The 23,826-nt window shown below is 41.5% G+C and overlaps 2 protein-coding genes across 5 annotated transcripts; one reads left to right on the forward strand and one right to left on the reverse strand.

Annotated features, from left to right (window-relative positions):
• The first annotated feature begins 1,679 nt into the window (after window positions 1-1,679).
• On the forward strand, window positions 1,680-11,672 carry mmp23ba (matrix metallopeptidase 23ba). Of its 3 annotated transcripts, none has more exons than XM_071475365.1 (8): window positions 1,680-2,017; window positions 5,153-5,289; window positions 5,732-5,871; window positions 6,389-6,556; window positions 6,697-6,861; window positions 7,856-7,966; window positions 9,003-9,129; window positions 9,229-11,672. In XM_071475365.1, the coding sequence occupies exons 1-8, from the start codon at window positions 1,883-1,885 to the stop codon at window positions 9,401-9,403; spliced, it is 1,158 nt and encodes a 385-aa protein (XP_071331466.1). In that variant the 5' UTR covers window positions 1,680-1,882; the 3' UTR covers window positions 9,404-11,672. The 3 variants fall into 3 exon arrangements, 2 of the variants coding, with proteins under 2 accessions (XP_071331466.1, XP_071331467.1); XR_011690747.1 differs by having other exon boundaries at window positions 1,741-2,017; window positions 7,856-8,230; XM_071475366.1 differs by having other exon boundaries at window positions 1,955-2,085; window positions 5,157-5,289; window positions 9,229-9,647.
• Window positions 10,725-23,023, reverse strand: cdk11b (cyclin dependent kinase 11B). Of its 2 annotated transcripts, none has more exons than XM_071475364.1 (20): window positions 22,963-23,023; window positions 21,763-21,893; window positions 21,083-21,222; window positions 20,754-20,881; window positions 20,495-20,639; window positions 19,985-20,121; window positions 19,588-19,713; window positions 19,350-19,448; window positions 18,815-18,964; window positions 18,642-18,716; window positions 17,308-17,525; window positions 17,106-17,196; window positions 16,895-17,016; window positions 16,692-16,797; window positions 16,420-16,541; window positions 15,333-15,440; window positions 14,867-14,983; window positions 14,310-14,458; window positions 11,956-12,145; window positions 10,725-11,358 (listed from the first exon to the last, which is right to left on the reverse strand). In XM_071475364.1, the coding sequence occupies exons 2-20, from the start codon at window positions 21,877-21,879 to the stop codon at window positions 11,266-11,268; spliced, it is 2,433 nt and encodes an 810-aa protein (XP_071331465.1). In that variant the 5' UTR covers window positions 21,880-21,893; window positions 22,963-23,023; the 3' UTR covers window positions 10,725-11,265. The 2 variants fall into 2 exon arrangements, with proteins under 2 accessions (XP_071331465.1, XP_071331464.1); XM_071475363.1 differs by having other exon boundaries at window positions 19,985-20,160.
• Between the last annotated feature and the right edge of the window lie 803 nt (window positions 23,024-23,826).

Below are 23,826 nucleotides of genomic sequence, written 5' to 3' on the forward strand. Positions count from 1 at the left end.
CCAATGGCAATGATTCAAAGTCCACCCAAAGCACTCTAAGAAGCCAATAAAAAATAGAGAGGAAATATGACAAAGAACCAAGACTGCAACAGTTGCTGCAAATTAACTTGAAACCACCGCCTGCTTTTTTTTTTGTTGCGGTGAAAGGCCCTTTCTCTCAACAGACATTTTGACATGTCATAGTAGGAAAAGCACAGGTGTCACTAATAACATTAATTATGGCCCTGATCTATTAAGGCGTCCCAGCAAGTTGTGATAATGTGACAGTGAGCCTCCATGAACAATACCAGAATCATGGAAGTGACATAATAATATGCAGCCATCGTTAATGTTATTACCAGTAATTACACCTGTGCTATTACAGATAAAACATTTCTGCTCTGAACATGACCACTGATGACCACTTGTTTACAGGCATCAGCTGGCTCGGACCCTAGTTTCTATTTCTAATTATGAGACTAAAAAGGGAAGCTCTACCAAGATTTGACCTAAAAGTAGCAAAAGATCACATAGTGTAATCAATTCTTATCTGCTGACAATATTTTAATACAATGCAAACATGTGAGGGTCACGATGTAGGTTGTTGTAGATTGCTGACTATTGGATGGGATGTTGCTACTTCCCCATTTAATTTTATTTGTGTGTGAAAACTGTGTGAAAACAGACTTCAGAGAAAAAGAAATCTAATTCATAGTAAAGAGCTGCCCCAAAATGTAACGGGTTTCTGACCCTCTACCAAGTTCAGTGCAAATTAGTTCAGTACTTTTTGCAAAACCCTGCTGAGAAAATACACAGACTCGAGTAAAAACAACCTCCTCGGCGGAGTTGATGAATTGAAATTAAATTCATGGAGCAACCCTGGGAATCGTGAAGCTGAACCTCACAAGGATGACTAAATAATAACCATGTCTTCTCCATCTCTCAGACAGTGGCTTACGCAAGAGGTGGGTGCCTCAGGTGCAAAAGTGCCTCTTTTTATGAAATGACTAATCTTCCGTACATCCATCACTGTGCTGCTCTAAAAATAAACTGGTGACAACAATTTTTTACTGTATGCACACCCCACCACCCCCCTTATGGGCCCTCAACTTTGTCCTGCCAGTGGAACCAATCTGTAAACTCACTGTGGCTCCTGCAGTGCTCATGTCATACTGTCCTCACTGGACACTTGGAAATTACATTGGTAGGAAACACATCTTGAAAGTTTCAAAACTTTACAAAACTCAAAAAAAAAAAAAAATTGAACAAACATGCAGAATCTGTTGAAAACGTGGAATGTTTCATGTGGTAAAATGATAAGTTGGATTTTGTTCAGGAGTCCTGGGTTATTCGGAGAGGGGATGGTTCAGAAAATATTGTCTAACAAGGCACCTTCTGCCTCAGTCCAGATGTCTGGTTTGCTTTCTGCCCTTGTGTCTGGGTATGCCACAGTAGGATAAGGAGAAGACTAAACTACGCTCTGTCCCAGCAGCATTACATAAACCCCTGAAAATCATGTTCAAATAAACCATCTGATTCTGCTTTAACTGAACTCTAGTGGCTGCAGCAAGTGGTTTGATGGACAGAGCGCGTTTGGTTTTCATTAGATTGTCTCGACACTGACCCCCTGCCCCATCTACAGTAATGTGAAACCAGCCCTCTGGCAGGCGCACTGTGCGGAAAAGAGCCGAGCGGGGCTGATGCAGTCTGCACTGCTCTCCCTACCCGGTCCGCAGGCTGGACTGCGCTGCCGCACACTGCTGCAGGAACTACCCAAGTAGTAACACACTGCCGAAACGTGCAATGGCCAAGAAGTAGTGTTCACGGGCATAGATGGTAAACCTGTGTAGTCTTCGCAGAGGGTATTATTGGTTGTTTTTCCTGGAGGTGTGATATCGGAGCCATGGTGTGCTGTCAGACTACCAGAAGTTTAGGAAGAGGCTTCTGGAGCCTCGCTGCTCTCCTGGCTGCTGCGCTGCTCAGTCTGCTGTTCGCAGGGATGCAACAAACCGCAGCGTTTCCCACCTGGAGGTTAGAGGTATGCTCTGACCACCTAATGACCACTTAAAGCCGTGACTCCAACTGTGAAGCCCAGCATGTTGTCTGGTTTGTAATTATTATTAAGTTATGTAAGTTAGCCGTTTACTTGATTATTTCAGAAAACTTAACACCAAACTCCATTCAAAATTCTGCTACTTAACATTTTCCCTACGTTTCTGTGGAGCTTCATACCTGGTATGCTTTGGATTTAATTATTTTTAATTATTAATCTCCACTTTTCATTTCGGCACATACAATGTTTTTTATTATATAAGGCAACTTATTTGAAATGATAACTAATCTTTGTAAGTAAACGTTTAAACTCCTGTTCACTGTCCTCCACTAATACAGTAGTAGTTGTGAACCTAAATGTGAAAGTTTGAGTTGTATTGAAATAAAGTGATAGTCAGTGGATCCTTTATACCACGAATTCACCACAAGTACGTAAAGATTAACAGCCTGTCTTATTATGTGTTGTACAACCTGTGTACAATTGACAGTCAGTAAAATGAAATGAAATGACAACATTTTTTAATGAAGTATGGTTTTTAGTGGAGAATGACAGGTAGCAGGACAATCGTAGGTAAAAACTAGAATGAACTGACTAACTGGTTTTTCCAATATAACCTAAGCATCATTCACATGATATTATTTGGCTGTTATTATGTAAAAGTCCAGGCTTTTAAAGACTTTTAATAGGGGTCCACTGTCCATGCAATTTCAATAATTTCTCTGGTATCCTTAAACGTACCATTAGTTGGACATCATCTGATCAAATCACTGTTATATCTTAACCATGGGCATATGCATCACATTCAATTAATATTAGGTCAGGTTAGATGGATATTATAATTAGTTTAGGCTATGGAGTGGATCCCTGTACGAGAATATCTGAAGTCAATTGGATAAATGTGTTAACTCCACGCGACTTCAATCACTGCCATCCTCCCACTGTGATACAGAGCCTGCAAAACAGCTTTATGTCATTTCCTTTGCCACACACTCTCATTATATGTTACTCAAGAAGACTGCTGGTGAGGATTACATAACCGCCTTAGATAAACTTCTCGTTGGCTACCAGAATAAAATATAGCACATGTAAAAGACAAATTGGAGTATAGATTTATCAGGTAGTGAATAAAGGTAGGCCAAAATGCAGTCAAAGAGCATTTTAATGTGTTTCCTTTTATGTGTACTGAGAATAAGGCACTATTTACACAATTCAAATTTCAGAGAAGTGGGCCTATGACAATCCTCTGAGTCAGCACTCACCACTGGCTTCAAGGTTTAGTCCAATGCGCTTTTTTTTCTACCCTCATGGTTTATGGTTCATCTTTATTTGTGCCAAAGTGTGAGATTAGATTTGCAATGAGTATAACAAGACATGACACAGAAAGAACTGAGCTGGCCCTACTACATTAAACACCTCATAAATCACTGAAGACAAGACTCCAGTGTGTCAGCTGAGGTCAGGAAAGCAACTGTTGCATAAAACAATGACCTGTGACATATAATGCAATACAGAAGCATTATCTTTAACATCAGAGCAAGAGATGTCGCCGAGTTCAACAGCAGTGTCAGACAGTCTGCCAGACTGCCTGCCCCTGTTTCACTATTTTGGTAAGGAAATGAAGGAAGTACTGCATCTACTTGTCTTGACTGGGCGAAGCAGGACCAGGAACCAGAGGATAGGGTGTAGAATACAAAGTGAAGGGAGTGGCTATGATATTTGCTATCCATCTACAGGGTATTTTCCCCCAGTAAGAAAGTGCTGGAGCACAGGTTTTAAAGTTTTCTCTCTCTGTCCTGTTTATCATCATATTTATCTCACAACTCCCAGGCTGTGAACCACTGCCTTAAAGGCCTACTACAGTGATTTTCATCCCAGTGTATTAGTCATAGTAAGAGCTTGAAAGAAATGCTCAAACCCTGCCTAGTTTCACACCTCAACAGACCTGAGCAAAGCTCTGTAAACTGGAAACTTTTTTGTTTAGTTACAAAAATTGTCAGACGCAGACCCCACAATTCCGCTGTTCAAAAATGGTGTGGGGGAGGAAGTTTCAGATGCCATAGCATGTGAATGACCCCGATGAAGGCCACAGGCCGAAACGCATAGGTCTAATAAAGATCTTCTGTTTACTGCAAGTGTGGCTGGAGTTTTGACCTCTTTCAACTTTTTCCTTTCTCCATGCTCCTTGGAAGTACATGAAGTTGTGCCAGAAACCTTAGATGCTGTAGCAGGGTCTGACACACCCTTTTCTGAAACACACTGAAGCCCATAGCCTCCTCTTAGATTCCAAAAGGACATTTCAGACACTGTTAGACAATACAAGCACTTGGTGTGAAGCATACTGAGGCCTTTACACTGACTGCAGCCTGTACGGTGGTCATCTCAAAGAAATCAACATTCACGTTATGTGGACAGCTGTGTGTACCTTCAGCACTTATTCAGTTTTGGTGCATTCCTCCTTAAATCTGCCTCAAATTCATCAGTTGGGACAGGAGGTCGTTCCGCTCTCAAGCACAGAGCGGGCTCCTTCGGTCAGAACCATGGCCTGGCTTCAAGTGTTGGAAAGTAGATTTATTACATAAACCCATCTCCATAAAAAGTTATAGATTTTATCAACTGGTGCGAAGACTATTATGGAATATCGCAGCCAAGGCAAACACAACTTGACTTCAGTTACAGAATATTTATGAAAGCACTAAAATGCAAAGCAACTATAGACAGCCTTACAAAGCTATAAAAAATGACGCAGAATTCAGGTGTGAATATTTGCAGTTGATATTGCCCACCCCCAAAGAGACATCAGACACATGTATCTGTGAAAAAGTTCATAATTAATGTTTGATCGCTGAACATGTAGCTTTTACATGCAAAACCCTGAAACAATGGCAGAAGAGCACGGTTGTAACTGTCAAGACAACAAATGTAGTGTAATGCCTGCAGCTACAAAAGTCAAACTCTCTCCAAGACCAAAGAATCCAATGTATCTCACTGGATTCCTTCAAAAGCCCAATCAAAGAGTTAGACTGCATCCTCTGTCAATTACAGTATAGCTTCAGACGTCTCAGGGCTCAGTTCGTAACTCTCAGTGTGAGGTGATTAATTGAAGGTTTTTCTTTGTCCAAGGAAGAAGCTCACACCACTGTGTTGCTCATCGGGATCCGCAAAGAGGCCCGGTCACAAGTGCTTCACCTCTCCAGGAACAAGCGCTACACCCTCACCCCGGAGCAGCTCAAATGGGACAAGTTCAAGCTAACATACAAGTATTCATGTGAAATTCTCCCTCTAGTCAGCACAGCAGAAAAGTACAGCTGTAAGGGGGGAAAGGGGGAAGACAGGTAGACGAATCCTCCTGGGAAAATAGATGAAAAACAAAGAGTCAGTTGAAGGTGTCTATAGAAGGTTGTGCCACCAAACGTTCAAGGTGGATCATCTGATAGTGTTCAACTAACAGGACTCCAGTGATGTTTTTATTCTCTCTGGAGCTGTAAAAAGATGAAGTTGAAGATGAAGTATCCCTATTAGTCTAACCTTAGCAGATATATAAGAGAATATCAAGTCACAGTAATGGAGCTGTACTTGCAATGCTTGTGGGAATCCTGGTCTGTCTGAACAGCGGCCATTGTGTTTTGGAAGATTCATCTGCTGTAGAGGAATAAGTGCAGAGACGAGTGTTAACCACACAGTGCTGCTGTCTCTGAACAGGTTGCTGTCCTTCCCAACAAACTTGATAAATGCCAGTGACACGCGTCGAGGCATTGCCAAGGCTTTTGGCATGTGGAGCGACGTCTCGCCGTTCAGCTTCAGAGAGGTGCCAGCTGACCAAGAAGCAGACATTAAGATCGGTGGGTACGCCGCATGTGGTGTGGTGTCTCAGTCCCCAACAGATGTTTCTTGGCTCCGAGCTCCAGACTTGTGCTTTACAGTTTTTCTCTCCATGCTGTTGTCGCCGAAATGTCTTTACCTCCAAATTCATTAAATCACTGTACCGCAACTATATTACCAAGCCTATATTCAGCATGATTCATTATTCTAAATGAAAAAAAAAATACTTAACAACTTCCATACATGTCAACCCATGGTGAGGCAGTCTAAATTATGCTCTATCTGTCCCTCTGGGTGCAAACTACAGGGTCTTGCATAAATTCTCAGCGACAGTGAGAGGAATGGTTGTCATCCTGCACAGTGAAGGCTGAAAAAGCTTTGCTGAAAAGGCTCTGTCTTTTGTAATTCATCATCCCCCTGCTGTAGTCTACACAGAGCAGAAATAATGGAGTGAGGGTTTCCCTCCTCAGCTCTGAGGTATGCGTCTCTCTCTCTCTCTCTCTCTCTCTCTCTCTCTCTCTCTCTCTGTTTTGGCAGGCTTCTACCCCGTCAACCACACAGACTGTCTGCAGTCCCACTTGCACCATTGTTTCGATGGCATCACAGGAGAATTGGCTCATGCGTTCTTCCCGCCAACAGGCGAGATCCACTTTGACGACCATGAATACTGGATTCTTGGAAACATGCGCTTCAGCTGGAAGAAAGGCATGTGTCTTCATCACGTTCGTTGAAACTGACAATATTTAACCCATAATGTGATGGAAGCAGCAGATGCTGTACTGGGCGGCTTGTGGGGGGGGCACGGCAACATAAACGGAAAATAATCAACAGTATCTTTGTTGCAGGGGTTTGGCTGACGGATCTTGTCCATGTGGCAACTCATGAAATTGGCCATGTCCTGGGACTCATGCACTCCATGGACCCGAAAGCTATAATGCACTTGAACGCAACTCTGACAGGGCGCAAGCTAATCACGCAGGATGAAGTGTGGGGTTTACACCGTCTCTATGGTATGTTCGCAGTCCTCATGTTTTTTACGGGGCTTTTGGGCTTTGATAATTGAAAATACATCTCATAACATCCAGTCATCCAGGACACATATAGGAGTAGTGAGTCAAAGATGAACTGATTTGGTCTTGACGATCTTCTGCAAATTCATGCAAAAGGTGAACTACTAAAACCTCATGCATTAATGAAAAAAAGGTTTTCAAGACCTAAACAGCAAATCCAGTTCTCATCAGACTACATGTTAGGCCTGATGGCCTGACCCGACAACACGGGGTGTCAGGAACAAGGACGAGCATTGAGTGCATTCCTTGTTTTGTCCCAAGTAGTCTGTCATAGTGGAGGACAACTGACGCAGCACCTGGGAAGCCTCATGACATTCTGACAAAAAGACCAGAGCCAGAATCATTCAGCCCTATGTCCGCTCAGTCTGACAACCTGTACATCAGGTTCTCCGATGTTGGCATTGAACATAATAATCAATAGAGGTGTGATGTTGGTGTTGTCATATGCAACAGTGAAGTCAGTCCTTGACACCTCCTTCCCAATCACTTGCGTACCTCATAAAAGTTGTGAAAGATGGCAGTCTGTGATTGGTCAGAATCCACGATGTCTTCTGGCCAAGTCAGGGCAAGAATTTAAGGGTTTAGGTAATGGCAATCCGATACAGCAACCTTCTAGAAAAAAAGTTCTGTAGTCTGATCTGGTCATTAGAAGAATTCATATAGATACTTGTGAAGAATTAAAGGTATAAAACCTGTGTTCCATTTTTGGTCAGAAGCAACCAGAATGTAGACCACAGTGTTTGTCTTTCACGACTGACACCGAAAGCCAACGTGGCATTAATGAATACTGTATAAACTTCTCATGAGTCATGATTAGTGTGTATTATGGTGAGTCATTTTCATTGGAACAAAAAGAAGATCGGGGATCCAAATTCTTTTGCTGCTGACTTAGAGCTGCTGTCTGATCCTCCTCACTCCATCTCCTCTCTTCCAGGATGTTTGGACCGGTTATTTATCTGTCCAGCCTGGGCTCGGAAAGGTTATTGCGACAGCAAGCGCAAGCTGATGCAGAAGCACTGCCCCTCCAGCTGTGATTTCTGTTACGGTAAGACACAGCAGCAGCAGCAGCAGAAAACAGCAGCAGCAGTCCAGGGGAAAAAAAAAAGTTTTCTCTCAATTGAGCAGTGCAGGGAGCTGCTGTGAACTGTTTGCCAATGGAGCAACGGGAGCCAACAGGTCCAGCCATGCAGAGCGGCGATGGGGGTTTTCAAGAATCTCGTCTGAGGGGATATTGCACTTGCTACTGGAGGAGTTTGTGTTTAGTTTTGGAGAATAGCAGCACCCCCGGATTATTAACGGAGCAGAGAAGGTACCAGCTGATTGTTATGTTTGAACGTAGTACTGATAACACATCAGCAATCTCACAGCCTAAGCCTCTTTAGGCTTATTGAGGGGTGTTCTAGTGCTGAGTCCCTCTGTTGCACAACAGGAAATGGCTCTTCTTAACCATCACAGCCCATAGATTGTTGTGGCTGTCTGAGATTTTTGTCAGCAACAAGGGACAGTGTGGAGAGAAGCAAGAGGATACGATTCCTGGCTCACAGTAATCTGTTCCTCATTGTTGATTGGGAGATGTTGTACGGCTGTGGAAAATTCCTGAGTGAGTCCAAACCGCTGGAATTTCAGACTGTGGCTTGAGGGTTAGAGACACACAAGGTCAATTTGGATTTTTGTGGCATTAACGAGAGCGACTGCTTTTAAGCAGAATTTGAGTTGATCAGAAGGCAGACTGTTGTGTTTGTCAGAAACCAGATGGGAGAGATTACAGCGTATTGATAAGACAGTCACGGTGCTGGCAGGTCAGGGGGTGGTGAAAATCGGAGCAAGTGTCTGACGCGATAAGGTCTGCATCAAAACTTCTGACCATTATCAGTGTCAGCGAGGTGTTAGTGGGGGAAAGTGCAACATCTCCAGATTACAAAATACGTAGAGATAAATGGTAAAAAAGTATCTCTCATAGCTCCTTTATTCCAGTGCATTGCTCTTAGATGATCATTGTATGGACGGGAATATTTTAGCATCATTAAAGGCCTAATCTTTGCCTTTCTTATTATGGAGTATTTCCTTTCAATTTTCTTCAGAATTCCCTTTCCCCACTGTGGCTCCCACACCCACTCCCCCGAGGACCAAACACAAGCTGGTGGTTGAAGGCAAGAAGCTAACCTTTCGTTGTGGGAAGAAAATAGCATCAAAGAAAGGCAAAGTATAGTGAGTATCCGTCTGTGATCTGTTATTAGTCCACGTAACCGCAGCAAAGCTAGAGTATGATTTCACTCAGCACTGTCTAACGTCTGACTCCTGTTCCAGCTGGTACAAAGACGGGGAGCTGCTGGAGTTCTCTCACCCGAACTACATCTCCCTGAAAGACGACCACATTACTATAGTGGCCAACGCCATCAACGAGGGCACATACACCTGCATCGTGAAGAAAAAAGACAAAGTTCTCACTAACTACTCGTGGAGGGTACGTGTGCGCTTCTGAAGGCCACGCCATCTCCTCCGCACACTGAACGGGACATACTCACACACGTGGTCACCAGGAGACCTCATTCACTAGGGCACATATTTTTTTTTTTGTTGTTTTTCAAAAAATGACGTTCCTGTATCTTCTACACACAACTGTCTATCGTCCATTGTCATTGTGTAAGTGCGTTTTTCATATGTGCAAGTAATAAATGTGCCGTGACAAGTAGTATTTTTGTGAAAATACTACCTGACTGTGAAAAGCTGTTCATGGCAGACATTGCGGTTTGTATTTTATTTGGTGATGAAAAATCCTTGCAGCCCTCGTCAGCTGTTTGGGACGATGTCCACCCTGGATTCATTGAGCCTGGACTTCTTCAAAGCTCTTGCTGCTAAGGCAGTAATGGCGTCCAAGGCCACCCACGGGTTCTTGGGACATCCCCAGAAAAATGGGGACTAATTAGCTGGATAGTGCCATATTTAAATTAAAAAGATATTAGCACAGTTGGAGAATTGTCCTTGGGATTCTACAAACTCCTATAGGCCACATGGAAAAAGACGTCATCCAAAAAAATAGCCATGTCCCTAGTGTGTTTCTTTTTAGTGGCCTGAAAAAGTTACAGAAGCTCTTGCTTAGATGCATGCCATTTGAATAATTTACGCACTGACCAAACTAAGCTAATAAAGCCAGAATAAGCAATGTTGTCTACAGCCTTTGGAACTATTTGGACCTTAAACCGCATATGGAACACCTCAGACGTCTAGCTTACTTTACTAGCCTCACAGTGAAGCCAGCAGTCTGTCTCCAGAGACTGAGCAGTCAGTTCCACTAGCAGCGCTCCTTCCAAGCTTATTCAACACATCAGGTGTAATAATCTGCAGAAGGGCTCCGGTGGGGGCAGGGGATAGATAAAACTGATTAATGAACATTTCCATTCAGTGCTGGCTCTAGAAGTCTCAAGACGAGGGGATTTTTCTGCGCGTGTTCCAGTGAAAGCAGCAAGCGGTCTTGCAGGCAACGAAACTGTACTGTTTATTTTTCTTCGGCTCAAAATCAAAGAATTTATTGGTTTAATACTGAAGTCGCAGAGCCATTTAAAAACAAAGGCAGAGCAGTCTGTGCCTCTTTTCCCCTGAAAGAACAAAGTACTGAGACAAAGTGTGCAGTGCAAAGAATGACATCACTTTTGGACAGCAACTACTAAGTTGGGTTCAAGGCTGTTTTTTTTTTTTTTTTTTAAGGCTCAACTTCCCTTCATTTTTTTCTCCTCTGGCAACGTGTGGTTGTGTTTGCATAGCTTGGACAGAGTTTATAAATATAGGGAAAACGGCAGACAAAACAAAGTTTCAAACTTTATTTCTAGCAAAAACATTGTCCCCCTGTCATCAAGTGAGCTGACAGTCCCAAGTAAATTTCTGACATTAAGCTGGATGGAAAACACAGTCAATGCTGCATCATTATACAGTAGCTCAGGCAGCCAGGAAATACCAACCATTTATAAAATCTGGTCCTCTCTCATGAAGTATAAAAAAGAAAATAAAACAAAAGTCGAACATGAGAGCTAAACTTCTAACAGATTTATGGTTGTGTCTCCTCTTTAAGAGCTAAAATGGCCACATTTTAAATGGTGAAATGGCTTAAAAATACACAGAAGAAGCCAAAAAGTTGAGGGAAAAATTCTGAGAATTCAACATGTTCGAGCCACCAGTCTTGCTGTGAGACAGTCCTGACTATTTGGTAACAGTTGCAATTGATCAGATACAGATCTGGTTTACAGTGGTAAACCACTGACACTGTCCAGTTCCAAAAGAACAACAAGTCCCAGAACTCTTTGCTCCCTCTTTCCCAGTTAGGCAGCCAGGTGTCCTGCAGATTCAGGCTCAGAATTTGAGGCTGAATCCTGGACCGACTGCAGATGCTCCCTGGTTGCTGGTGGTCAGGTGAAAGCCCGTGTCCTTTAGGTCATCGTCGCCCTGCAGTGATAATGGAAACAAAGTGGTGAATAACATTCAATTTCAACACACCTCTGATATCATGCAATTTCATTTCTCACATATTTATTGTAGAACTGATCAATACAACACTGGTTACCTTTGGAAAATCCTTAACCTTAATGCAACCTAATGAGACATTTTGATTGTATTCCATGAGTATGCATGTACATGTTTATTATGAATGTTATTATTATTATTATTCCTTGGTTTGATTGGAGAGCGTTAATGTCCCATGGTTTGTTTCACAAGCTTTTCCACCCTGACGAGAATAAAATTTAGATAACGAATGAAAACCTTTGGCATGAATTGGTCTTATTTATTGCTAAGACAGAAAATATCAACTGTAACTTCCACTGAAGACAATATCAGTATCAGTCTTTGAAAAACAACTCCTGGGTGGGTAGGATCATTGCTGAAAACATTAAGATCTAAAGGGTGCTCATCATGGAAAACACAAGGAGGAAATACGCGGACACAAAGCAGAAGCCTGTAGGTCTGTAATCTATTTAACACAGACAGCGCTCCGAAAGCCTGGTAGCTGTATGTAATGGAGAAAGTGGAGCCTAATGTCCTTACCAGCTGACTGTAGCCCAGGCCTCCCTCGGGTGGACGAGGACTAGTGCCTCTTTTCACCCTCTGCTGCTCGCTCTTGGCCGGCCAGGTGGGGAACATGGACGGGTCGATGGGCAGCGGCGTCTCTCTGAAGTACTCGTGCTTGAGCGCGTCGTCCGACACAATCCTCTTACTGGGGCAGTAAGTTAGGAATCTGGAAAACAGTCAGTGATCGAGTTCATATGGAGTTGCTAATACAGTTCAGAGACATTTTAAAAGACATTGCAACCAGGCAGCTCAGATTGTTGAGTGGACTTTATATGAAAATCTCTGTGTGAAGAGCACAGGTTAAATTGTAAAACAGAATTTATTTTGGAGGTGATCTGGTGCTAGATCCCTGAGTGGCTGCTATCATCTCCAATTCCCACAGTAGGAGGGATTAAACATGGAGGTATCATCTTTCTGTGCCAGTGCCAGTAAAATAATGACAAGAAAATGACCAGAAATCATGCACATGGAGGTGAGATTAACACAGATATACAGGTTTCTGTAGCTGCCCCTTGGAGTGGCAGCAGCAAATATCAGTGATATCCTTCTCAAAAACACAAAACTGCTAACATAAATTGCTGAATAATGAAGTGAACATTAACAGGCAGCTGAATCTGAGTATCAGGCTATTAGAGAGGTAGGCCTGCTTTTAATCTGAACATCTACACAGTTACAATCTGGCCACAAGATGCAGCCGTGGCACAAGGGGCCAGTGGCTTTGTACAAGGAGTCCTAATCATACATGACAGGATCAACACAGCATAATGGAGAGCTGCTCAATTGTGATAATTGGCTTTGTAACTGTGTTTGACTGGAATTCTGTGTGAGTGGGGGCAGTGTGCTAAATCAACACCAGCCTGAAAAGATTTTATGAAACAAACTGTCTCTGTTTCTATGTGGAGGGAATCCCTGAGGAGGATTACTGACTCCTGCCAGCTTTATAACATTTGGGGCCAACATTGGGGACAATCGTCCACTTGTTCAAAAATTATTGTTTTTGTTTTGGAATTCCAAGAATGCACCCTCCTTTCTGCACCTGCGGGCCTGCTCCTCCTCAGGACCAGAGAGACCTGTTGATTTCCATAGAGGCCAGTTTCTACCTGGGACACCAGGTGATGAAACTAATCACCTTGTGGGGTAGAAAAACAGTGGTATTCTGCATCTCTTTTCTATCAAATCTTATTATTGCTCTTCCTTCAGCTTTAAGTAGTAAATGAAGTATGTCCAGAAATAAATGCATGTTGCAGCCCCTGCTCAGGCTAGATACTAGATGCCTCGATCTTCACTCTTCTACACAGAGGGGTGTGATATTCCAAACAGCTCTGTGATGTCTACCTGCCAACCTACACCTCTAAACTTCTACTACACTGCTCTGTCTGAAGCTTTTCAAACTAGAAGGTTTCAGCAGCATTGGCCAGGCGCCAAAGTTCCACTGAACCGTGATCCCTCCTGCAGCACAGTGGACATGTTGTTACCATCCTCTGCAGCTGTGAGGAGACTGACTGGTATGGTTTTGTCATTTACAGGTGTAGGCAAAAGGCTCTGTGGGTGGGTGAAGATCTGAGAGGACAGCGGAGAAGTGTGTTTGCTCTTTGCAGCTGCTGCACAGGGCTGATCTTTGGAATGTGCGAGAAAGAATTATAAATTGTGTGAAAATGATCTTCCATATTAAGTGTCTGTTTTCTAAAACATTTTCCTGTACTGTGGAGAATCACCATGGTGTGTGTGTGTGTGTGTGTGTGTTTGTGAGAAATGGAACAAGGGGATGGAACAGGACTGCTGCTGAGGCATGCTGATGAATTACCAGTCCGCTACCGTTGTCATGTTTTAAGCCAGCTTGCCAGAAATGCACTGACTGAATAAAAAGCTCTGGAAGAGTAACAGAATCTGACAGCGTAGCACTGCGTTCATCCAAGTAAGGCAATTTCCACTGTAGGAGTCATGCTGATTGTTACTGATATTAGTGGTGGACATTTTCCTTTCACTGGCGTATGATATCGGTATGTGTTCTATCAATAATGGACTAAAAACACTGCCATCAAATATTTTATAATATGATACATATGTGGATATTTTAATGACATTTATTATTATTGATCCACAATGGACCAAACTGAGCTTTAAAATCTCCATATCTGTCAAATCTTGTCATCTAATATGAAAAAAGATCAGTTTAAGTTTGTGTATTTCACACTGGTAGCAGCTAGTAGACAAAAAACAGCTGGAATACCAATGATCAGAGTCATAGTTGTGCACTAAAATGCAGCGCAGTGTGTGAGGTGTGAAGTTGTGTGCCATGTGTGGACTAAGACAGCCTTTAAGAAGCCTACTTGTTCATGAGGTCAAAGCCTTGGTCTGAGAGCAGCGCTCCAAAGCGCTTTCGCAGGTTGTTGTAGGGATACTCTGTAAAAGTCATCTTCTTCACAGCGGGCAGCTCGCCGTAGCCGGGCCAGATCTTCTCGCTGGGTGACCCCAGATCCTGCAAACAAAACAGACAAGTTAGCAGACAAACTGTCAGTGCAAAGTCAGACGCATATGAGATAATCCCACTTTGCCAGAGTTGTTCATCAACCACAGACATGTGGCAATAGACCAGCCCTAAGTACATTTCAAAACTTTAATTCATCACTGGTAAGGACAACGACTATCATGCGTCATGCACATCATCTACTGAAAATTATTTAGCCAGCTATGGCAAGCTCAGTCTCATAATAACTTCATCAGCTGGGCTGACATCTACGAAGAGCTCCACTCTGTGGTGCACTGCAGAACTGCAGGCTGACATACTGACAGGCGACACTAAAGATTTACAGGCTGTAAATAGAAGAGGTTTACCCTTTATGTTGATGATTTACTTTATTTTATAAGGGCAAATGAGGGCATTTACCTTGAAAATCTTGTTAATTTGGTCAATTTCAGATTTTCCAGGGAAAAGTGGTTTCTGGGTCAGGAGCTCGCCAAATATGCAGCCCACTGACCACATGTCCACAGCTGTGGAGTACTCCTGCGGAGAGAAGAACAAACACAGTGTCAGTCCGCAGAAACATAAACTAGACAGTCTTCCTGGCATGTTTCAACATCTGAGTTTGTCTGTGTGAAAGTGGATGTGCTCTGACTGCGCTGCTGGACTTCTGCCGCCTGGCTTCGTAAATCATACATGTAAAACTCAAATAGTGTTTCACGGCATTTGTTATCTTTTAGCCAAATGCTTCACAGATGTTGTCCTCTCTTGGTTATATATCTTCAGATAAAACAGTCAATCAAGATGATGTAACATTTGTAGCTTAGGCTAGCGCATGGGTATTTCATCTCCTCCAGCGATGTGGGGAGGCAGCGTGAACTTGAATTCTCACCTTGGCTCCGAGCAGCAGCTCTGGTGACCTGTACCACAGGGTCACCACTACAGGAGTGTACGGCTTCAGGGGGGAACCGTACTCCCGGGCCAAACCAAAGTCGCCAATCTACAATACAAGACAGATGGAAAAAAGAACTTTAAAACCACCATGTTTCATTTTGGGGAAGAGAACAATGCCTCAGCATTAAAAAGTTTCCCCCAAAAGTGTTTATTTTATGAACCCCTGAGCTTTCATAGGAAATCAAACTGGTGCAGCACTGGACTGGATAGTCATATTGAATTCGAAAAATTATATGATGGAGTGTGACTTGTATTCATTATTGTCATCTTGCATAAAATTCACGCTGACAAATGTCTGTAAAATCTGGTTTATTTACACATGGACCCAGTCTGTCGGACATTTTGCCAGAAATTCATGCTCTAATTGACTTTTAGTAATCATGTGTTGTTTGTGCAACTGTGCTGTATTGCTGCTAGCTTGGGGGAAAGTTAAGCATCATCAGAAAATGGATTAATGGAAACCCTTTTTTGAGTTTCTGTTGTTTGCCATCTGTGTGAGACGGTCAACTTTGCTTCACAATCATGGCTCTATACTCATGCTTATACTTTGAGTTTAACATGAATCTGAATCCTGGACTGTTGTGTGAACACAAATTACTATTCTTCATCTTTCCATGAACTGTAATGGTGATGTAATGTTCAGTGGAGGCGAACTCATTTATGCTCTACAGTGTAAACTAATGTCCTGTTTTTCTCATTCCAAAGTGACCTGCTTTTTCTCCGTCTGCCTCATCTACCTCAATCATGATTTCCAGCAATTCCCAGAAAGCCATTTGGGATTCTCACAGGGGTGTAAATTTGAAATCGGTCACTCACATGTGGACGTGTGGGCACATGATTATATGCAGAGGGTCATATCGTCCTAGGCAACCATAAGAAAGACTTGAGCCTATGATATAATAGTCAGCTGAAAAAAATAAGAGGCCTTTGCTGCCCTCTAGGACATCTAGGAGTAGCTGTAGCTGCCAAGGTGACAAATAATGGAGATCCTTTATAACCTTGTGAGAACCACAGTCCTAGCCTACCTTGAGGATACCCTTGTGGCTCAGCAGCAGATTGGACGTCTTCAGATCACGGTGCAGGATCCAGTTATCGTGGAGATGTCGGACTCCTCGAAGCAGCTGAATCATCAGGGTCTTTACCTCACCTGTAAGAGAGGCATCATGCTTTAAAACAGGGGAGACATCGAGGAAAATCTAGACTATGCGCATTTGTATACAGACATATTTTTATCCCATTCATCTTATTATTACGCACACACAGAAATGGACCAAGGCTCAATGATGTCTCACATCACCTGGCAGGAAGGGCTGCTTCATGGTTTCCATCAGACTCTTCAGGTCATGTTCTACATAGTTCATCACGATGTAGATCTTGTCCATATTACTTCCAACAACTATTTCCTGATATATTTGGGGTGAAAGGATGGATTAGATTTACCAAGACCACCACCACTAAAAAGAATGAATACAAAAGAAAGTATTTCACAAGTTCTCTCACCCTCACTGTGACAATGTTTGGATGTTGAGCTTTCAGAATTGTATTGATTTCTCTTAAAGAGGTGATGGGAAAGCCCTCCTTCTCCTTCTCCATCTTCAGCCTTTTCAGGGCCACAATCTCATCTGCAAACATTAAACCACATTCATTGTTTCATCAACCAACAACTCTGAGAACTGTAAAGACAAATGTATCTACATGTTTTTTTCCATACCAGTCTTTTTGTCCTTGGCTCTGTACACCACCCCATAGGTTCCCTCCTCTATTCGGTTCAGACACTGGAACTCCTCAACACTGCGACAACCCTGAAAACCCACAGTTAACAATATAACTGAAGACCTCCACATATGGCTAACTTGCATTAGTTGATTACATGTACATGTATGGAAGTAGATTTGTGCTGTGTTGGCACTGACCTGTAAAGCAGGCAGATATTTGGGCAGCTCCTTCTTCAGCTCCACAGGTGAAATTGGGGGGGAGTCAGGGATGTAGTTCTCTTCGGGAGTGGGGGAGCGTGAGTGTGTCTGAGACTGAGGAGTGGGGTCACCCTCTCCAGCCTCATCCTCTTCCTCCTCCTCTTCCTCCATGTCCTCGCCACTCTCCTCTGAGTCGTGGTCAAAACGTGACTCTGGCACTGCGGGGTAAAAGGTGAAGTTAGTTTAGCACAAACGGATATGGACCCGGTGCTGTTATTTACACTCTATCTGATGCAGTTTGTAGAATACCATGTTTACTGTTAACTTTATAATGAGATAATAATGAGAATTATCATTATCAATTAGTCTGCCAATTATTTTCTGTCCATAAAATATCAGAAAATTGTGAAGATTGAATGTTGCAATTTCCTAGATTGCAAGTTCATGTTATCAAACACTTTTTTTGTTTTATATGGTCTAAAAGCAATTTGATGTAATAAGAAACAAAGACAAGTTTTCAATCTATTTCAGAAGTTGGAACCACTACGTTTCTTTGTCATTTTTGCTTGAAAAATGACTTGAAAAAAATACACACCTAGTTCAACTCTAATCTTGCACATTAAGACACTGCCATTAGTAGCTTCATTGCAAAAACATTGATACAGGTCTAAAAAATTGAATTTTATGTGTCTTTGCCAACTAATCATAATTCACAATTTCAAAAAATACCAACAATTCTGCCAATATGGAAACGTGAACAACCTCAAACTTCACACAAGAGCCATATGCTTGTTTTTTTCCTAAGCTTTTTTATGCTTTTCATGGTTTTCATCAACAAATGCTTTGCACAGTTGTCAGTTTGGTCAAATTATTATTTCCAAGGTCAAGAATAAACTTTAACGCTGAATTATTTTTAGTAGTTGTCTAGTCTAAGTCACTGTATTATAAAATCTGTCAACAGGCAACAGTTTTAACATGTTATACGAGGAAAATTACAGATAATAAAATTAAATTCCAAACTGCCTCAGTTTCAGGCTCCTAGTGTTCATGCTGGTCTTAGCTATAGATAACAGTAAAAAACATGAGCTTTTCACTCTACTGACCATAAAACTATTTAAACTGATTTCCAGATAAAAACTGTTACTGTAACAAAAATTTTAACAACGCTCAACACAAATATTTACAATTTAGTTGAGCTGCTGCTCATGTGAATCATTTAAAATAACTTTGTATTTATTCCTCTGGATTACTTTCCTAGTCCCAATAGCAAATTACAACTGGTGATATCATACCCATGTGGTATCATGTTAAAATTGCATCAGTGGTTCACCCACCTGCAGGTATGTGATTTCCATTCTCCCTCTCCTCTTCAAAGTCTTCCTCTGACTGCTCGTCCTCACTCACATCCTCTGAAAAAGAGGAAGCTGCTGTGTTAAACCTGTGATGCTGTAAAAATGAACCGTTGCATTGACATAACGCATAGTCATGGAGGAGTCTGTAACAGTACCTGCACTCTGCTCAGACCTTCCTGAGCCTGAGACAGACTCCTCCTCCTCCTCCTCCTCCTCTTCTTCTTCTTCACCCTCACTCTGGCTGCTAGACTCCTCTTCATCATCATCATCATCATCCTCCTCTTCGTCAGAGCCTGATCCTGATGCTAGACAAGAATGAAGAGATTAGAGTGCAATCTTTTTTTTAAAATAATCTGAAGAAATGTAACTGCAATAGTGAAACTACCAGGTCATCATCATGTTACTGGTTCTGGTGGTTGTGTGTTGGCAGCAGTAAATTCCTGGGGTGCTTCTGACCTACTAATCCCTTCTAGTAAGTAAAGTTCAGAGCTATAATGACTAACATAAGTGAGTGATTATCCTTATCACATCTTACGTTCTCCTGGAGAAGTCATGCTTTCCAACAGTGTTTACACATTTACTACACTACAGTGACTGGACAGCTATTACTAGTATGCATTAGTTGTAGTATGCAAATTGTTTTTTCTATGTGCTGCCAGTTGGTTACTGAAAGCAAAGATCTTCCATTACCCATGGAGGATTCTGCTGTGCTGGTCTTCCTTTCGCTGTCACTGATGTCCTGGAGGTCTGCGAGCAGGTCTTTGCCCTCCGGCTTATCCTCCTTCGATGCTGCAGACAACAAGTAGTGTGAGCTATGCTGAAGCGTAAGTGATCCCTTAAGGAGTCATTGTACCAGTAAACAATGCCAGGATACAGTTACAGTTAATAAATATAACAAAAGCAAAGAGAGGTGTAACGGTGAACTCACCTGCACTTTTCCGTGGTTCACTGTGTTCAGATCTGTCTCGGGGAACACGGGTAGGACTACGGCTGCGGTGACTTTGTTTTGGCTTCTCATCATACTCATCAGGTATCATACGATGGTGAGACGGCACTGTGGACAGAAAAGTCTCTTATTATCCACACAGCTCTTATAATTGGTGGTAGGACACTGTTTAAAGGAACACTTCAACATTTTGGAAAATATGCCTATTTGTTTTCTTTTCCTGGGTTACATGGGAAAAATCAATGTGATTCTCGTGTCAGGGCATGTCTAGCCTAGCTTTGCATAAAGACTGATGGCAGAGGGAGACAGATAGCCTGACTCAGCCCAAAGCAGAAAAACACTCCTGTTGTTCAGCAGGTGTCTGGGCTCACTCACTGACCTTCTCGTCTAGCCCCTCTTTCTTTGCGTCGCTCCTCAGCCCTCCTCTCTCTATCCTTGAGCTCCCGTTGCTCTTTCTGCTGTTCACGCAGCTTTCGGTCCCGTTCACGCTGGCGCTCCAGCTGCTCCAGCCGGTCCCTGTGGTCCAAAAAAAACCCAGGAGAATCCACTCGAGGTCTGTTCAGACAACCGAAAGCCCAGTTTCGTCATTGTTTGCTGGATTTTTGGTTTGGGTTGATAAGGTTAGTCTTACTCAGAGATACAGTTACTTTATTCCTGGGATTAGTCTGTTACATTCACAGCTGTGCTCATTGATTAACATATTGGCATAACAACCTGACCTAAATGAATTTGTGGTTCTGAGTACACTTGACAAACAAAACAGGTGCATGCATTAAATGTATACTGACTATACTCATTTGTAATCCACTGTTTAAAAATAAAATACATCTCTTTCTAAAGCAACATGAGATCATCTATAACATGGTTCCTCTCTAGAGTCAATGCTCACCTCTCTCTGCGTGAATGAGCTCTGGCCTGTTCCCTTCGTTTCTGCCTCTCCCAGTCTCGCCGGGCTTTGTCTTCTTCCCACTGGCGCTTCCTGCGATCACTCTCTCGCTCTTTTTCTTTGTCTTTGGGTCGTGCATGTTTCCCTGCTGTAGAAGCAAAAACTGTAAGTGGAACCAGACCCACAGAAACATTTCCAAACATGCTGTATTCAGCGGTAAAACATGTGTTTGTGTTTATGTAATTAAACAGGTCTCGCATACCTCCTTCATCAGAGTGACTGCGATGACGTCGTTTATCTTTTCTCTTCTCCTCCTTTCTATGGTGAGATTTGTCTTTCCTCGCTATCTGCTGTGGAGGCTTGATTGCTAGTGATTCATCTTCTTCTCCTCTGCAGAAATGAGAAGTAAATACTATGAGACACTGAACAGCCACTGGCACTTTTGTATATCATTTTTTAAACTATGACAAAACATACTTTGAAGTTCAGATATTGCATGCACACTTGCTTACACCATAAAAATACACTTTTCTGAATTTGTAATCAACGTGACCATATCTAGTTATGTTTGTTTTCTACAATTCCAAGTACCTGTCCTCTGTTGAGTCTTCCCGCGTGTACGGGGAATTACGAATTGTTATTTCCATTCTTTGATCCCGTAGTTCTCCTTCCTCCGGAGTGTCTCGTTTGGATTCGCGATCATCCGCCTGTGGAACAAGGCCTTGTGTGAACTGTGCAACACAAAAAGAGCAGAATTTTAGGGTTAAAGTTAGAGAGAAATCATTAAAATTTTAATACAATACAAAGTTAATAGAAATACCATACCTGTTTAAATATTTCTATAGATATTTACAATCTTATTTTTTTAACAAATTTCTTGCAAAAATTAAATGAATACATTTTTAAAATATTTACTGTTTGCACCAAAACCATTTGTGTATGTCTTGGTGCAAATATTCTAAAACAACAATCACAGAATAGGACACTATCTTTTAGTTAAAGCACAAAATAATAAAAGGCAATAAAAGTATCTGTATATACTGCAATTATTTGCAGATATTATTCATTTATATGTTTTTAACTCTAAATGTATTATACAATATGCAATTTGTAATCATTTTTTTTAATTTACCATGGTGAGTTTTAATGAACAAAATTACATTACTATAAATGTACAACAAAGACAAAAGACAGATAAGAGATACGCACTGTTTGTTTTGACACTGTGTCAATGTGTAAGTGTCAAATGAGTCGGCGTTAAAATACTTTACATTTTTCTGACGCTTGGGATCTGTTCTCTCCTCTAATTCTCTTCTGCGTTTTTTCTCAAGTAGGATTTCGTCGAGAGTTTTTACTTTCCAGGTCTCCTTTTCGTCCCCCATCAGCATCCACTCTGCACCGCCTGCACCACACACCACACAAGTATTTGTAACATTATTACATTTGTTTCAAATCAAATGCATTTAAATCATGAAGACTCAAGGCTGTAAAGCAAAATGAAGCAATACAGTAACGACACAGTAGATCCAACTTGTTGGTTAATGCTTGTTTATCTATCAACCAGCTGTGCTCAGATTTCACTTTCAAAATACACCTTGATCAATGCGTTTACCTGATGTTATAAAGGTTAAATGTGTTTTTTTTTCTATTTATCATTCAATTTACTTTTATGTGAGTCGTGAAAACAAGACCACTGGTAATTTACGGTATATTACACGTATATAAAAACGTAGATTACAGTTCACCTCACTGTCAATGACTGTTTAAAAACCAGTCTGCTTCCTTGGCCAGTACCGGATATATGAAGTCCTGGCAGAATTTGTATGTATTTGTACGTTATGTAATGTCTGTCACGCAATGACATAGGATCATAAATAAGCAAATTATATGCACTTCCCAGTGCTGTTCATCAATAGATTGTATTGACCAATTCACTGTTACCAACAACGAAGTCCTACTCAATGGTCATGTCTACGACAAATTTAGCAGCGTATATGAATAAATAACAAATTGACTCACGATCTTATATTTTGAGTGAAATTTGGCTCCAGTGCATCACAAGGTTACAGTGTGAGGTTTAGCTCACGGGCCAGTCAGGGAGACATAAAGAAGCCCACAAACGTTGTAACTGTTTCTGAATAACCCGGTGGGTGGACTGCAAAGTAGCAGCAGTAGCATGTACCGGCAGATAAAGTGAAACTGTAATTAATTACTTCTAAACCTTCTGTGTTTTGCGCTACAAGCGTGACGCTAACACATTAGCTAACTAACGGCAGCTAGGCTAAACTAGCATGGGCGACTGTTGCTAAACAACTCCTGCGGCTAACTACATGATGTTAAAAGAAATTGTTAGTACAGCTCGTAGACGCATAAACTACAGAGCCCGTGGCTATGTCCATAACTGTCTATAAAACCCCAAGTATAGTAAACAATGACGTTATTCAGTGAGCAGTAGAAACGGTTAAACAAACCTGAAATATGCGCAGCGGTTTATGGCACACCGGAAGTCTTTACGCGTTGGTAACGTTTGTAAAACCTCCGATGTGAAACAACGACTTCCTCTAATATATAATATAATATAATATAATATAATATAATATAATATAATATAATATAATATAATATAATATAATATAATATAATATAATATAATATAATATAATATAATATAATATAACATAACATAACATAACATAACATAACATAACATAACATAACATAACATAACATAATATAATATAATATAATATAATATAATATACATTTGGTTTGTACATCTGATTAAATTATGCAGTAACTTTGCAACTGCCTAAATCTCAAGTTTACCAAGGCTTTTGGAAAACAATGATGTTAAGCCATCAACTCCACTGAGCCTTCCAGAGTTGGCAATGTGCAGCAAAAAAGTACAGACCACTGTCGTCTTCTAGCACCCATGGGTGCCTCTAAGCCCTGGAGTCGGCTTTAATCACTTCCCTTAGCACTGGCAGAAAACGTAATAGGTAAACTGCATTAATAATGTTTGATGTTTGTCACAATTAAAACCAAGTGAAACCAAAATATAAGTCTGTTCAACCCTTTGATCTCACTGTACAAATTTCCTGCTTAAAACGTAATCTATGTGACATTTTAGGATTAGTGAGTCTTCATACCTCAACTTACATTAGTGTATTTATGGCAGTAAAATGAGTGACACAAGAGGGCATTGTTACTCCAGCTGAAACAGGGGTGCAACATGATTATCCTCCTCAGTATAGCCACAGAACCTTTTCAATGACAAGGCAATATTATATTTGACCAAATCAACTGTTTATGCAGTGGAGTATCATGAAATCTAC

The sequence above is a fragment of the Trachinotus anak genome, unplaced genomic scaffold, assembly GCF_046630095.1.
Source record: "Trachinotus anak isolate AG129_WGS33_773 ecotype Australia unplaced genomic scaffold, CSIRO_AGI_Tana_v1 ptg000004l, whole genome shotgun sequence".
Classification (NCBI taxonomy): Eukaryota; Metazoa; Chordata; class Actinopteri; order Carangiformes; family Carangidae; genus Trachinotus; species Trachinotus anak.

What these genes read in the sequence shown, in the direction of transcription:
- mmp23ba (XM_071475365.1), top strand. Translation starts at nt 1,883, where the DNA reads ATGGTGTGCTGTCAGACTACCAGAAGTTTAGGAAGAGGCTTCTGGAGC. An exon ending in AGAAGCAGACATTAAGATCG is followed by an intron (nt 5,872 to 6,388) that starts GTGGGTACGCCG and finishes CTGTTTTGGCAG; the next exon opens with GCTTCTACCCCGTCAACCAC. An exon ending in GGGTTTACACCGTCTCTATG is followed by an intron (nt 6,862 to 7,855) that starts GTATGTTCGCAG and finishes CCTCTCTTCCAG; the next exon opens with GATGTTTGGACCGGTTATTT.
- cdk11b (XM_071475363.1), bottom strand. Translation starts at nt 21,879, where the DNA reads ATGCTGATGGGGGACGAAAAGGAGACCTGGAAAGTAAAAACTCTCGAC. An exon ending in TGAACCACGGAAAAGTGCAG is followed by an intron (nt 19,449 to 19,587) that starts GTGAGTTCACCG and finishes TGTTGTCTGCAG; the next exon opens with CATCGAAGGAGGATAAGCCG. An exon ending in AGCTGCTGCTCGGAGCCAAG is followed by an intron (nt 14,984 to 15,332) that starts GTGAGAATTCAA and finishes TTCTCTCCGCAG; the next exon opens with GAGTACTCCACAGCTGTGGA.